The 16,312-nt window shown below is 39.0% G+C and overlaps 1 protein-coding gene and 1 long non-coding RNA gene across 3 annotated transcripts in view; one reads left to right on the top strand and one right to left on the bottom strand.

Annotated features, from left to right (window-relative positions):
* The window catches only part of LOC137483692 (uncharacterized), a 55,210-nt gene that overhangs the window by 14,467 nt on the left and 24,431 nt on the right, over window positions 1–16,312 (bottom strand). The gene's annotated exons all lie outside the window — the stretch shown is intronic.
* On the top strand, window positions 11,445–16,156 carry LOC137483684 (parvalbumin, thymic). The gene is made up of 5 exons (XM_068206984.1): window positions 11,445–11,535; window positions 13,246–13,313; window positions 14,094–14,226; window positions 14,444–14,553; window positions 15,847–16,156. The coding sequence occupies exons 2-5, from the start codon at window positions 13,253–13,255 to the stop codon at window positions 15,870–15,872; spliced, it is 330 nt and encodes a 109-aa protein (XP_068063085.1). The 5' UTR covers window positions 11,445–11,535; window positions 13,246–13,252; the 3' UTR covers window positions 15,873–16,156.

Below are 16,312 nucleotides of genomic sequence, written 5' to 3'. Positions count from 1 at the left end.
AGGACCGGGTGTACAGGGCTGTGACAAGAAGGTAGCAAAGTTCAGACCTAACCCTGGCTCCAGTATGGATTTGTGAGGTGGAATTTTGGGCTTTATCCTTACTCAAGAAGCACCTTCCCCCAGCCTTGCCCACAGTTTCCCTGGTGCCCCTGCTGGGGTCACGTTGGTGCACGGTGGGAGGATGGAGGGTTAATGAAGCCCAGGGTCAGCATGTCACTGCTGGGCCTCAGCACTGGGGATCTGGTGTCTGCACTGAAGAATGAGTCATTTTAAAAGAATGCAGGTATCAAAATGCAGGCAGTTCTCCAGCTACATACAAGTTAGACTATCTGTTTCTTGCTGATACAAATTTTCACACACTAGGGGGGAAAAGTGCTGGTTTCATGCATCACTTTGCACTGGATTGTGTCCAGTTGCTTTACTTATCATTATGCAACTGAACCCAGGGCAATTCAACACCCAAGACAAAATTAGAAATACATAAACATATTTGCACTGTTTCTGTGCTCTCCACAACAATATTTGTTTCTCTCTCCAACCCAAGATGAACTGCACAGAACAAAATGAAATACAGAAAAAAATCCCCATTATTTTATTTTTCTGAATTGAGTTCTTTGCCATTTGTTTTTGGCTTGCATAGCAGATCAGATGGGACTATTTAATTTTAAAATAAAACTACCATCTTGATAGTTGGGAAAATTCATACATGGACCAAATCTACCATAAGGCAGCTCTTAATCAGGCAAAAGCTGAAACTTTGTCAATACAGGGATAAGCAAAAACTCATGACCAATGTAACTCAAATTCTGTTTCTACTAAACTGAAGAACTTACAGAAAAGCTAAAAGCTAAACCAAACCAAACCAAAACCACCTTGACAGCAAAACCAAATAGCCTTTATTCCAGTACAATTTTTCATCTCCGGAAATCATTAATAGTAACTGTAGAGTTCACACAAACCTTTCAGCCATTAAAGAGGCACTAATAAATTTCAGATATTTTCCCCATAATTTATAAATTATGATGTTGCTTTCAAGACTAAATCTTACTCCAGTCCCAGTAGAAATCCATGGGATTTCTTTCTTTTGGACGCAGGAACACTGTGTTTTCTGTGTATTGCATTTATTTCTGTCAGGGAAAGTTAATTGCATTCTGCAATCTTTTCTCCAGACAGCAGAGGAATGACAGCAGCAGCCTCTGAAAGGGCTGTGTCCACCCTCGTCAGCCACAGGAACTGTTACTGTGCTGTGTGAGGAGAAGGACACAGGGACATGGCTGGGCCCAGACAGACTGTGGGGCTGCCCAGGGTGAGATGTGCTGAGATCTCAACTTGATTCATTTGCCCAGAAAATCTCCTTCTTGTCAGAGAGACTCCTCAATGCAGAATAAAACCACCAGAGTAATTCTCTGAGCATCTTCTTATAAAGCTATAAATACAAAAATCATAAAGTAAAGTCTGACATACCACACACATACAGAGCCTGTCTTTCCCTGCACAGGGAGAAAAATTATTTTTCTTTGCTTTTCATTCTTATAAAGCCTTTGATTTTTCAGCATTGGGATTGTGGCTTCTTAGCTTTTTATTTTATTTAAATCCTCCCAGCTGAAGAACTTACAGAGAAACAAACACTCTTTTGTATTTGAAAGGTTTTATAAGAATGAAAAGCAAAGGAAAATAATATAAATAGGAGCTCACAATAAATTTCAGTGTTGTCATATTTAGTGGTGCAATAAAAACCCATATTATATATGCACTTTACCCTAATCAAAACACATTGAGAGATTGATTCCACAATCTGTATTCATTAAATTCCCAACCACTCCTTACCAGAGCTTTATTTAGAAATTTGCCAAGACTCTTGTTTCCTACAACTTCACAGCTGTAGAATTTACAATCCAATTTGCCACTAAGCAAATGTTGCCTGCAGAAATGTCATATAATACAAACTGTCTCAGAAAGATCCGGAAAGTGCTCTGTGTTCCCCAGAACAGAAATAACCATTACCACCAGAGAAAAATTCCTGTCACATATGATTCAAAGAAATGGACTTTATAATATTAATTGCAAGTATTTGGAAGTCAATAAAATACAGGCAGTATATTTGTTTGGGGAAGGAACATAATTTTCAGTGTTAAGAACAGTCACTTTGCCAAGGTTTTTCACTATACCAGGAATTCTACTATGATATTTACAGACAAATTTGTAAAACCCAGCATTTGGTCGGCAGCTTCTTCCTAACTCTAGAAGTCTAATGTTATCAGCTGTGAGATAAAGGCAGAAATAGCTCTGTGCACAGATGTGCTCTAGGCAACATCAGAAAATATGTCCCTTCTCCTAAGATTGTCAAGACTGCATGTTTTCCCTTGCATAAAAAGGAAATCCAAGGCTGCATTTTTAGCAGCACTATGGAGAAAAGACATTAAAGTCCTTGAGAGTTAAAGATTGGATGCATCTTCCATGTATTTACCTCAAAAATGTACCTCTTTCCCTAAACAGGCATAATCTGATAAAATTTGAAACCAGTGTGTGGGATGTGATCAACAGGAGAAGCTAGAAAGAATTTGGATTCTGGTGACTCTTTTGGGTACGGAGGCAGAATGTATTCCCCAAACACAGAACTCAGTGTTTTTGTTAAATATAGCCCTAAACTCTTACTGTGCTTGAAAATATGTTTCAGCTTTATCTGCATTGACCAGTCTGTAATTTTACACCCTGTCAGTGATCTGAAAAAACAGCCTTAACACAAACTAGGCTGAGAGCCTGTGCTTTTTGAAAACCCTAAGACTGGAGTAAAATTTGTGGTCTTTTTCAATTTTGTACTGTTGCTTTTGCGCCAAGATCACACCACGAGGCTTGTGAGCAGCAGCACAAGCACAAGTTCTTGCTGCAGGATTATTCAGCTTTGCTCAGTTATGAGCACAGTGGGAGGAACACACATGAACCTTAAAAACTAGAATTTAGAAAGAAAGCATTTAAGGGTCATAGAAAGATATTTACTTCATGATTTTGGTGGAGAGACTTTCCCACCACCAAGAAGGAAATATTAAGCTTCTTTTGTTTTCTACTGAATTGTCATTAATGAATTATGCTACTAGCAGCAAAAATAAAGAATATTCAATTCATCATCCTTTAATTTTGAGTTTTCTAATACTGATGCCAATATCCTTTAAATTAAAGGCTCTGCCATACTTAGGTAAACAAGTCTGATATTCACTAAGTCTGCATGGTTCTCTTAAGAATGGTGCTAAAACCATCATGGGGATTTTGGGTCAGCTGAGACACAGGATATCTGATCTAGCAGTTCCTTAGTTGGAATTTCCTTAGTAGCTGAAACAGTAGAGGACAAGCTGAATTATCAGATTCATCTGACAACTTAAAATGTTCTAAATTAAGTGGTGGTGTTAAACACATTGATTTTCCTTTGCTAGGCTGGAGTGAATGGAAACAAAGATCATTTTGAAAAGTATTGTTTGAGTCAAATTAATTTGATTGTAAATGGAGCTAACAATAGCTTTTGTATGCCAAGCCTTTTTCACCTAAACACCCTTCAAAGTAATCAGGAAAGAGACTACAGAGAAATTTCTTTGTTGCTTTAATTGTAAACATTTCTCATCTATAATTCTATGTTTTTTTAATCTCTTCCATCTGCTCCACATGTGTTCAGCATTCCCTGGATACAAAGAGACAGTTTAGTAACTATATTAGCTCAATTCTGTACTTCTTACATCAAGCCATGTCACGCCAAGCAAGCAGGTTGGGATACTCAGCCTTACTCCTGCTGCTTATGGCAGGGTTGTGAATCTGATGTAGGAACTGACCCACAGGCACTGCTCACACTTGGGACGACGTCAGATCTCCTCAGAGGAACAAATGGCTGCTCTGTTTCAGTGGGGCTTACCCAGATTAATTTAAATAAACCAGAAAATTCTCAAGCTCTGCCCAGTCATGAGACAGTGTCTCCAAACAGGTTTTGCTCTCTTGAGGAAGCTGAATTTCAGGCTGTTTTCCTCCCCAGAGGCACAGCTGAGCATGCTGTGCAGCACTGGCTCCACGCTGCCCAGGGACAGCTGTGACCTTCCTGAGCCATGGGCCTCAACTGGGCTTACTGGAGAACCTGAGCCAACAAGAGCCAAAGCACCATGGCCTCATTCCCAAGTCTGTCCTCTCAAATCCCACCTCTCTGGCAATATCCCTACACAGGTGATATCCCACACACTGCAGTCTCCAGGAGGTTTAGGGATGTTCCTTTTGTGGGAAGGTTGTTACAGCATTTTAACCTCTAAAGATTGCACCTTTATTTTCCATGTTACTAATTGTGTTTGTTTCTCTAAGAGCAGCCTTGCTATTTTTGCCATTGTTGTTGTTTATGCAGTTTTCCTTGGAAAACTCTAGGGGGTTGCTGAAGAACTGGCAGAATTAGGACACCAAGATACAAGTGCTGCCTGATTATCAGATCATGCTTTTTATAGTTCTAGGTTTAAAACTGGGTGACATCCAATTCCACTCACTCAAAGGAAATCCTCCTCTTGGAAGATGACCTGCTGGCCATTTCAGCAGAAGATAAGTTTCCATGTTTTCCTTTTGTTAATACCACTGAGCTGTCCATATACTCAGGGTCTAAATAGAAAAGTATTCTGCAAATAAATATAATTCTTCTGATTATAGAAGATGTCCAAGCAAATGCCCCAGAGCAGTGGGTCACACTGTGTACTGAGTCACTGAACCTCAGACCCAGCAGAGTCACTGCCCAGAAACCTCCCAGGACTGCCTCCACCAAAATGGAACAAATTAACAGAGACCAGGCTTATCATTTCAGTTGCTTGCATCCTTAAATGCACTGACATAACTGCTCATAGAGATTTTAATTTAAGAGTGGTGGCCTTATGCATCAGTTTCAACAAGGCTTAGAACAACTTTCAAACCTTATTCAATGGATGCTTCTCTCTCCATTTTGTAATGCCTACATATTTAATAGAAAAATCTACTTGTTCGCCAAATATTCATGAATGTTCAACCATGCCTAACTTTGTACTTTTCTCCAAAGCATGACTTGAACTCTTCTACTAGTTCTAATAATGCACACTCTTTAATTCCTATGCCAAAAAAAACCATCATTCATAACCAGAAGCATCCATAATTTAAATGACTGTCTCTGCTGTTGATGGCACCATCAATTACAGGGTTAGGTGATGGGGAAGATCTGCACTGATTAACATGCATTTTTCAACATCACTGCTCAGTAAGGTTTTATATAGATGCAACTTTCAGGAAGTAGCTGGGATCTGGTATTCTGAAATTACTTTGCCACGGTATTCTGAGATAACAGCTTGGGAGCATTTCTTAGTAAAGGCTTCACATTTCATTTAATAATCAAATTTCAGTAACATCACATTGGCAACAGAAGTAATTAACTTTCCAGAAAAAATTTTACGTGACAAATTTTGCCCAGAACTACAGCTTGTACAGCCCAGCTCAGCAAAGTGTAGGACATAGAATACATTTGCAAAATGTTCTTACTTCTCAAATTCAGCAAAGTACTAAGGCATTTATTGTCCTTATCACCTGCTTTCATCTACCTCTACTCAGAAAGAGACAAGCCAATATGGAGAATCCGGGAATCAGTAAGACACCTTCTGCTCTCACCATCTGGATTTTTAAATATGGATCTCACTGTATGGTATATCCAAATGCAAAAGTCAAATGAAATAATAAGTGAAATCTTTCCAAAATTGGGAGTACTCTCAGAGAATCAAAAGTGCATTGAGCACATCCCCATTTACCTCCTCATGTGTGAGCAGGAGCTCAAGCTCAGTTCCTCTGCAGTTCAAGGGCATTTTCTGCTGTAACAATGAGCCAGGCACAGCCAGGCTGGAATTCCTGTTCCAAGGAAGACAGGCCTCCTGCTCTAGAGATTCACCTGGCCTTTTCTAGCCTTTTTCTCCTTAAGCTTCCTGTTTAGTAAAATTCCTTTTTAAATGTATCCTTTTTAGCAAGGTGCAGTCATTACTATCATTCAGCTCAGATGAAGGAGGCCATTACAATTCAAGGAAAGACTGTTAAGTGAATTTATAACTTGAATACAATAAATTTAATTTTTCATTCAGAGCAACAGACTTGAAGTAATTTACTTTACACCTGACTGCAGCAATTCGCCAATAAAATCCACAGTGAATATAATGTGGTTTGTCCATAAATGGAAAAGAACAACTTGCATTTGCTGTCTGAGTTGTCCTATGCTACGCAATAAAGCTTGAAATCGCTGGACTATCTGGACACTGATATCACTCAGGAGCTACAGCACAAATGCAGCACTGTATAGGAAGAACAATGCCTGCTTCTGTCTTTTCATCCCGCTAATCCTTCGAATATTTGAACAGTGGAATCAGTTCATTGATGCACCATTTGATTAAACCAGGCTTAGCTCTCAAATGCTCAATGGATTCTTGTTTGTAAAGACTTGATGCTTTCATATCCGATGCTGTTATGTCTCTAGTACCAATTTCCATATTCATTCAGCTTTCTTTTCTATAGTCCTCATTCTAATTATTGTCAGTGTTGTTGGCAACATTTAATGAGGGACGAAGGAATGCTTCTGAGTTCCTAGGTCCGGGTGTTGTGCCCTAGAGACATGAACTCCACATTTGGACAGCACCCAAATACACATCAGCCCCTTATCATGCTCTAGTTTGCATAGAAAAGAAGCCCAGCATCCCAGGCTGGAAGGAGCTGGGACAAGTCCTGACCATTTCCCAATCTTAGCAAATGGAGGAAAAGGGAATTAAGTCACACCTCACTGGGCACCTTTAAGTCAGATTGGGTCCAGGCTTTGTGCACAGAGAAAGCAGCTCTCAGAGTCAGCATCTGGGGCTTTTGAAACCCATATATCCTTGGAATAGATATGCATATACCTCCTTGAAAAGCAACTCTGCCAAAAGAATCAAAGGCCCTGCTTTATTCAGCAGTATGGGTACCAGATCAGCAAAGCACAAATAATGACCCAGTTTCTTAACTTGGTGCTCCTGCAATTGCACAACCCAAGGAGCTGTTTCTGTTTATAGTGGGACCTGCTGTTTACACACTGGGATAAGGACTATACAAGAACATACAGACAGGCTGAAAAACATCTGAGTTCATTTCAAACACATCTATATTTGAAAGCTTGCTGTAACTGAGGATTATTTATAGTGCTTATAAACCACAGTCTTGGAGCAGGACTGCACCAGGCTACGTAGTGTAAACATACAGACTAAAGTTACCACTCCTGTAACAAGCATCGTGAGGGATTTTACCACACTGGATTTGAAAAACACAGCTCAAGAACAGAATATGGTAGATCAAATATTGAATAGAAGTTCTGTTTTCAGCATGTGTCTTTGCTTCCAACTTAGCTAGAGAAGATTGCCTTGGCAGAATTGATTTTATTTTCTACTCAAAAACCATGATAATCCTACACATACCTTGTTATTGCCAGTTTTATTTGGACACTTTCAAAAGTAATAAACTTGCTGCTTCAGAATTAAGGCAAGAAAATGGATTTTTTTTTGACACTTACTGCAAGTAATTTAAACCTATGGATAGAGTCATCTGGAGATTCAAATATCTTGTCTGTCTGTGAATGATTGTATCAGATTTAACAGACCCAAAAATCTACCATTTCAGAAATCAGTCAATGAGACTTTCTTTCTTTAAAAAAAAGCCTTTTTCTTTCTGCATCACTAAATGAACATTTTTAGAAAGAAACAGAAATGGAAGTGAACTGGAAAGGTTAAATTCAGGAATAAAATTTCTGAGCTACAGCTTCAGAAGTCACATAGAATTTACATCTGGCCCATATTCCTTTCAAATTTTGGAATCAGGATTGAAATTCCCATTTCAGATATGGAGGACCAGAAATTGTCTGATTTATGCAACAATCTACTTGGCTTAAAAATTATGTTTTACATATGTAGGAAAAATATGACTGAAAAAGTTTTGTACGTCAACATTTTACAGGGCACTAGGAACTGAAAAGCTGCATTGTAAATTTTTTGGTATCTCTGGAAATCTACCTCAGATGCTGAACTCACTTGACATTAGAATAATAGCTGGTGAAAAATAAATTACTTAAATGTTGTGATTCATTCAAGTTTGCAAAAATAAACCAGATGTTACCTGGTGTATTTCCCACATACGCCTCCTCCCACCATAGCAACCCTTCCAGCATTTTTCTTTACTCAGCATTTTACTGAGGGGGTAGTTATGAGGTGTCTACCAATAGTAGGTTAAGTAATATAAACCTAAAACCACTCACAAATATTCCCAGATCTTTCCGGGAGTTACATTCCTCAAATGACTGGAGCATGATGCATTAATATAATTACACTAAATTACATCTATACAGTTTCTTTCATCTCATATATACCCAAAGCAAAATACAAATTGGATGAATATTCCACTCTCACTGCTCACAAGCCATTTAACAATAGGTTAAACACATTTTGTCAGGGGATTCCTGTTCCCTGACTTGTGACCATGGATACCCCTATCAGAAGCACTCGTCTCATTCATCTGAAAATGGTCTCAGGCATGTACGAGGCACTAAATCACACTTATTTAAACTAAAGCAGGCACTCACACAACTCTTTGCTGCACTTTTGTTGCTCTCTTGAACATGATTCATATCAGCACTTAAAGAAAAATGACAAGAATAGATTATAGAACAATCACAGAATTTATGATGACCTAAAATACAGCTTTTCAACCTGGGGAGGTAGCTTCAGATGTTAAAAGAATTAAGGTTAAAAATGGGAAGAATAAAACAACTCCATGCCTCCAGAAGGAAAAGAGCCTTGAGTAAAAAGAAATGCTCAACCCAAGGGTTTAAAACTGCTTGTAGTAGTAACCTGACAGGCTGAAAGGAATATCTTTTCCTTACTTTTTCATACTTCCCCAGTTCTTGCCCTGCCAAGTTGGATGGCAGCTGCAAAGTTCCTAACAGTATTTGATTGAAGAAAGCAAAATTGACTAGACAGATGTTTATGCAATCTCTAATGTAGGGCTTGAAAAGAAAGTGGCTGTTGGAGGCTGGCTGTAAATAGTTACATGATCCCTGTGCATTTCACCAGTGCACATGTTCTGGATCTCTAGTGCCTCCAATCTTACTCCAATCTACTCCAATCTGACTCCAAAATTTGCTGGAGTCTGAATACAGCTGAGCAGACCAGAGCCATAAATCATTTGACTACATGCTTTACCCTTAAAAATGCAGGGCACAAAAGAAATTACCTTGTCAAAGCCTCTTAAAAAACAGAGCACACTCTTAAAGACTGCATCCTTATATGCTTCACATAAAGTTCAAACTAATGGCAACAGCCCACAGGCATTAAAAGAAATAACAGCAATCAATGCTATTTTTAAAGGGAAGAGTGGGGGCGAAGGGTTAACATATGTGGAATTAGCCCTGGGCAAAATGAGAAGCCATTGCATCTAAAATCAAATGCATTCTCTGAAATAGACACCAGGGACCAAATTCCCATGCAGACTCCTGCAGTCCAAGAGTTTCAGCAGAATTTGGCCTTCCTCTTAACTTAGCTTCATTAGGTCATTTCATGCCATCAGTTTTTATGTTGGACACCCTACGTACTGCACATCAGTTGTTGGCACTATGTAGACAATTTTCCAAACTGGAGGTGGAGGAAAGGGTGGTGTGTGTAAAAGGGAGAGGAATTTTTTCCCATTTAGAATAAAAGTCATTTCTCGGAAGAGTTTGAGGAGGGAAAGTGGTATCTGTACCCGTTCTACCAGATGTCACCAGTGACAACAAGAGTCAGTATTAAATATCTCTCCATCAAATTCTTCTTGAAATTTTTCAGTGTCAGCTGGTCAAAAACCCATTCAGAAAACAGGGAAAGCTGAAATTTTCCACAGCCATTCTTAACCAACAAAAGAATTATCTTCTCTGAAAAATAATTATCTGTGTCTGAAACTGTTTCATGGAGGACAGACTTGCAGAATTTTTAATAAGAAAAAAAAATTGTAGCAGTAATTTTTCTGCAAATGATATAGAATTTCCTCCACAGAGAGAATCTTTTGCAATGGTCTTTTGTTGCCTTTTGATCGGCTGCTGTCAGTGCTGGATGCACTAAGGCCCTGTAGGTACCCTCCATTTGTCACTTTTCTGTCTGGCACCCTGGTTTATTAGTGACTGGCTCCAGCGACTGGTTAGGTCTGTCTTCCATCTTAGAGGGAAATGCTTTGGAAAAAAGACACCTTGATACTCTCTCTGACATTAAGACAGTCAGAGAGAGTATCTGCACCATCACCTCTTACTGCGCCACCGCCTTAAGCTGTGATGCCAATTGCACTGTCATCCCTTGCCATCACTTAATCCTGGCCATAATGATACCTCGTGCTGTCATCCGTATGACTTGTCTTTCACTGCTCTGCTACCTCAAGGCACAAGTGAGATCCAAGAAGACAGGCTCCTCATCCAGCTAGGCTACAACATTCGTGGAAGAAAATTGAGATGATCAGATGATATCCATGAAAAAAGTTACTAGCAAAAAGGAGCACTGGGAAACAGCACTGGCCAAACAGTTCTAGAAAATAATCACTTCTCTGAAAGAGATTGAAGACAGGCCAAAAACTGAAAAGACACTCTTCAGATATTGTCATAGTGATGATGTTGCTATTGAAATTCTTCTCTCTATTCTGAAAGCAAAGATCTTTCATGTAGGGCTCAGGGACTTCTGTCTCAGAAACAGCTGGGCAGATCACAACCCCTTTGCTTCATACATACCCGACTAAACAGGTTGTCAGAATCTTGCATAATTGTAAGATTTTCTCTGGAAACAGCAGATGAAATACCCTCCCCCAACCAACTGTTCTGATGGATTGACATAATATTATTTTACCTCCTATAGCAACAAATTCACTGTGTTGTTTTTTTTTTTTCCCAAACAACAACAGATCAGATATTCTGGAGACAACATGGCTATTATTTCCCCTGATTGGTTTACTATGCAAACAATACCTGAACAGTTAAAAGGATACTTTTAATTTTTTCTTTTTGTTTAGTGCTCCAACGATGAAACTCTATCACACAGAGTGTCTACAGATATGATAACAAGTTATCACTTTTAAACAGTCATTAAAGACACCTTTTCAGGAGTTATTGTGCTTCATTTCATCTGACTCCTCAGATCAAGCATATCAGATGGTGGGGGCTTTTGTCTTGCCCTACATCACATGAAGCTGGTGTTTTCTGCTTAAATCAGAGGAAATTTGACATGACTCTGTTCTTTTTGCCTATCTGGCCACTTATCTTATTTCGTTTGCAAATATCGTATGTATTCTCTTGAGATAAAAATAGTGCAAGATGATTAGTTAGGCAAGTTCATTTGACACCATTCCCCCTTCGTGACGCTGAAATCTAAAATCTGTATATGGTATACAACTTAAAGTATATATATGCAAGCTCAGCTCTGCTGGAGATACACAGCAAGTACCTTCCTCCCAGCCTGACTGCTTCCTTATCCAGCCAAGAAGACCACAAAGGTAAGCTGATTAGATCTTCTGCTTTCAAAGAAACACAAAAGCAAAATGCTCCCTAAACTGGAAAGCAATTAAAGTATCTATTCTTATCTCAGCTTCCAGTATGTTGTATCTTTACAAGCTAACATAGGACAGAATCAGCATTTGGATCAGAGGATGGAACAAGACAGGAATGATGCCCCTTGTCAAAAATGTTGTGATTTGTAGGTTTTCCTTCAACTCTTCCCCTTTTTAATCCTGTCAGCAGTGAGAATTAAGTGAACGGACGAGCTCAAAGTTTTATTGCCTAATGCTGAGAGGGGGAAGTATTTTGCACAAGAACCCACTGGGACAAAATAATTAAGTAGTAAAAGAAAAGTAACCCAGCTGCCTGAGCCGGAGAAGGATTCATTGCCATCAGTGGGAATGTGTGCCATCACTTTCTTAACCATTTCTGAGATATTAAGAAAGGAACTAAAATGATTGACAATTTCTTGTGCTGCAAACCAACGGGCACAGAGGCAGACATTTAATATTTTAGAGGCAGTGAAACCTGTGTTTAGATCTCAAACCAGTGCACAGACTATAAATGGGTACCACCAGTTGATTCCTTCTCAATCCGCGCTTAGACAGGAAGAATGATGTTGCTGAAGACCAGTTAGGGATTAATAAAAATATATTTCTATTCTCTTCTGGCTTTCAAGAAAAACTTTTCTATGCCTTAGTCCCCTTCTTTCACTAACATGAATTAAGAGTAATGTTGCAAGTTTTAAACTGCAACCTGTCTACACTGGTGTGTGCAGTTTACAAAACTGTAAATGCATCAATGCACTAAAATTGTTTAGAAATTCAGGCACTATAGCATTTTGTTAAGTGATACACATTGCACTGGCAAACAGTTGCAGCTGTTGGTGGCTGAATGGGACAGAGTATTTTTCTCAAATTAATTGCTGCTGTGTCAGAAGAAAACACCTCCACTCTACTAAGAATGAATATTAAGTTATGATACTTCTGTTCTAAAGAAAACAACCTACTGAAATGCCAAAATCTGGGCAAAAATATGGTTTATTATAACCTATATGGAATGCAAAAGGAAAAGAACCTGAGAGAATACTGACAAAAACTTTTTTACAAAGCTTTCATGAAATGTAGTCTTTCAGTGATGCAGTAGCCCAGCAAGACACATTGTTGCAACTGAACAGGGGAGGAACTTGCCCTCCAAATTTACATGAGTAAAATTACTATTACTAATTCTACACTAATGTTTTCATTCTTTGTGAAGGTCACTGCATCTATTGATAATAGTACTAGATTTTTCACATACAAATTACACTTATTCCAGATACAGTTCTAGGGGACATACCAGCCTTATCTCTTATGTGAGCTGCAAATACACTCTGGGTTTTACTGAGTAATAATCCACCTCCAGGAAAACCCACACAGAAGTCATGAAGTTCTGCGGTGCTGGACACATTGGATGAGCTCTCCCGGCGCAGCAGAGGCATCAGATCTTCCTGAAGCCCCACGCTCCCGCGTGCAGAATTCCTCCCTCATTCCCAGCTTTCAGTGGAAGCACCTGCTCCAGACATCTGTTACAGCGTGCTCCACTTGCCATCAGATGAATAATGTCTCCCCTATCACACACTGTCACTGCAGCAACTTCAAATAGAGCCATGAAAGTAGGAGAGAAGTCATTTTAATGACTAAGTAGCTCACATTTAATTTATTTTACAGTTCAACAATGGCCATCACTGACATCCTCTCTGCTAAAGATATTGAATCTGCTCTCTCCAGCTGCCAGGGTAAGGAATGGTCGTTCTGCAGACAGAAGATGCATATCATTTTTATGTCTTAAGATGACATGCCTATCATTTTCCCCTTAGATTCCTTCCCTGTGAGATCTCTTTCTAAGCTACATTACAGTATATTCCCTTAAATTCAAAAGGTCTCACGAGTGGTGAACAGCAAATAAAGGGCCACCATTTCAGTTAGGGCTGTCTTAACACGAAGCTGTCAGTGTCTAAACCTGTTAAACACTTAAATTTAAAGTTGGCCTTGTCCTTCAAAATTTCAGAAAAAACCTCAGCTTGCAGAATGAGAGTGTCATTTGTGAAGCAATTATCAGTCTCACTTCTCTTAAGAGCTGCTCAGTAAGATCAAGCCAATTTTCAACATACTCAAAGAGCCGGTTTTTCTGTGAACTACTTACTCTTCTATCAAATTCTTCACTTAAGTAAGGACTCTATGAAAATTAATGAAGAATTACAGGAGTTGTTTGTAAGTCACAGCAGCACCCTCTCAATATTTATTATTAATTGCATGTGACACATTGTATGAATCCTGATCTAGCGGAATGTGCATTGTAGCAGAAAACTTCAAACTGGCTGAAAGGAAATATGACCACAGGCACAGAGTGATTAAAAAGGGAAATTATTATCCACTCTATCTGCTCTTTTGCTACACCAGGGAACAAGAGAAAGAGAGCAGGCTGATGCTTAAGAAAAGACATACATATTCACAAGGAGTACACACAGTAGTAGTGACTTCAAAGGAGAATATTTAACAACTTCTGTTTCTTCCAGCTGATGATTCCTTCAACTACAAGTCTTTCTTCTCCATGGTTGGTTTATCCAGCAAAACCCCTGATCAGATAAAGAAAGTTTTTGGAATCCTTGATCAGGACAAGAGCGGTTTCATTGAAGAAGAGGAGCTGCAGTAAGTAGTATTCAGCTGCTCTATTTCTTTAAACAACAAAAACCTTTGAACTTGTTTGGTGTCCTTGAAGAAACCCTCGATGTTATTTTAAAAATAAAACACAAATCCTTGTCTTTCCTTGAATCTGTGTGGATTCCCTCAGATAATTAGAACAGATATTACCTTATGGGATATTTCAAAGAGCAAAGCTCAAGCACAGCACCCTGTTATATTTCAGGCTGTTCCTGAAGAATTTCTCTTCAAATGCCAGAGCCCTCACCTCGGCAGAGACCAAGGCTTTTCTGGCTGCAGGAGACAGTGATGGCGATGGCAAAATTGGAGTGGAAGGTAAGACCTTGGAAAATTGATAAACTTTGTGGTTTAAAATGAACACATTTCAGGCTGCTTTTAAACTGGGTCATGAAGAATACACACAAGTACTTTGGTCTGGTACTTTCTGCCACAATTTTTGTATGAGCAAATACTCCTTTATTTTCATAGTTTCATTCCCATTTGGTCTCTGCTGCAGCAACAGAATATTTAGGCCCAGTGTAGAGTCTGGTCTTCCAATCAATGATAATAGCTTTGGGGTTAATCCTGCAGTGTTTCTGATCCATAGACTCAAGGTGCCATGTTCTTAAAAGATTCAGAACACCTGAATTTCTCAGAATTTCTATTTCAGCAGTGGATGCTCTGCACTTCTGGCCATACAACATTTCCATTTTTAAACAAATCTCTGCCTAAAAAAAAATTATTTCTTCAAGTCCTACTATCAAACATTGGCCACTATTACTGGGTGCTTAATTCACTAATGTAAAATATGACTGGTATTATTTCTCAAGGCTGCAACTGCAGCAGGGCAGCACAGGATTTCGTGCCAGAAAATTATCTGATAAGTGCACATTTCACTGGGCAGTCCTTTGAGAAACTCAATCAAATTCCTGAGGAAAACCTCACAGGGATGATATGAACTAGTCAGGATATTTCTTTTAGAAACTGCAGTACAGAAAAATAGGACATTATGCATCATGTATTAGAGATGAAGTCACTGAAAACAGGGCTGTCTCAGCTGAACTAGGACAGGTGGCAATAACTCCAACAGACACACGTGCTAATCTTAGCCAGATTTGGGAGGAGAGAGAGATACACTGTTGGGAGGAATTTGCTTTAGCAGCAACTTTTGCAGCTTCTGTTTATGAGCCCCAAATAGGGCATTGTATTATGCAGATCTCAGCCCTTAACCATTGGATCTCCGGTTCTGGAATTACTTCACTACAGATATTTTTTACTTGGAATAACAAAACAAAAAAACTCCTCTCACTGAGAGCTACAGGCTCCTCTTCCTTGGCTATTATCAGAGTTTGTAATGGGGTAAAGATAGTTTACCTTTAAGTCAGGATTTCCCACAAATACAAATTTACAGACACACTCCTCCTCTCTGCACTTACTCTTTTTAAGGAGCGAAAAATCTGTTACGCCCCCAGAATCTCAGTTTAGCAGTAGCTTGTGCAGTGTTATAATAACTTTGGGAGCCCTCCATGCCTAGGAGTTTTAGTCATTTTTATCTATCTTTTTAAAGATGTCAAAAAACTACTTTAAACAAGTTTTATTCCTTGCTTTTCTCATTTTCTTCCTTGACAGAATTCCAGTCTCTGGTGAAGGCATAAACAGCATTAGACCAAAGACAACCTTGGACTGACTCTGCCAATTACCTCGTCCAGCAAGCACTTCACACTCAGCATGTGTTTGTACATTTTTATATTGTTTCAGGCATTAACAGTTCCCCACACGTGAAGTTCACACACCTGATTGCTGAGAAACCTTGCAATGTTTTGGTCACATGGCATTGTTACATTTCCATTGTAAAGAAGGCACTTTGTGATTTTCCATCACTGATAATGTTGATATTGTGATTGGGAGAGGGGAGAAAACAATTAAAAAATCAAACAAAAAGACCCTTGGGGGAAAAAGCTGCTTTTAAAAATTTTGTTTAGGTTGTCCATCCTCATACCTGAGCATGCTGACTCACCAGACATAGTTTTGATCTTAAACCATATGATATCTTCTCAGGCTTAATTGTACTGATTTAATTGAGGTTATTTCTGTT

The sequence above is a fragment of the Anomalospiza imberbis genome, chromosome 16 (genome assembly GCF_031753505.1).
Source record: "Anomalospiza imberbis isolate Cuckoo-Finch-1a 21T00152 chromosome 16, ASM3175350v1, whole genome shotgun sequence".
NCBI lineage: Eukaryota > Metazoa > Chordata > Aves > Passeriformes > Viduidae > Anomalospiza > Anomalospiza imberbis.
The sequence above is the reverse complement of the archived record's forward strand: the minus strand, read 5'-3'. Positions and strand labels throughout refer to the sequence as shown.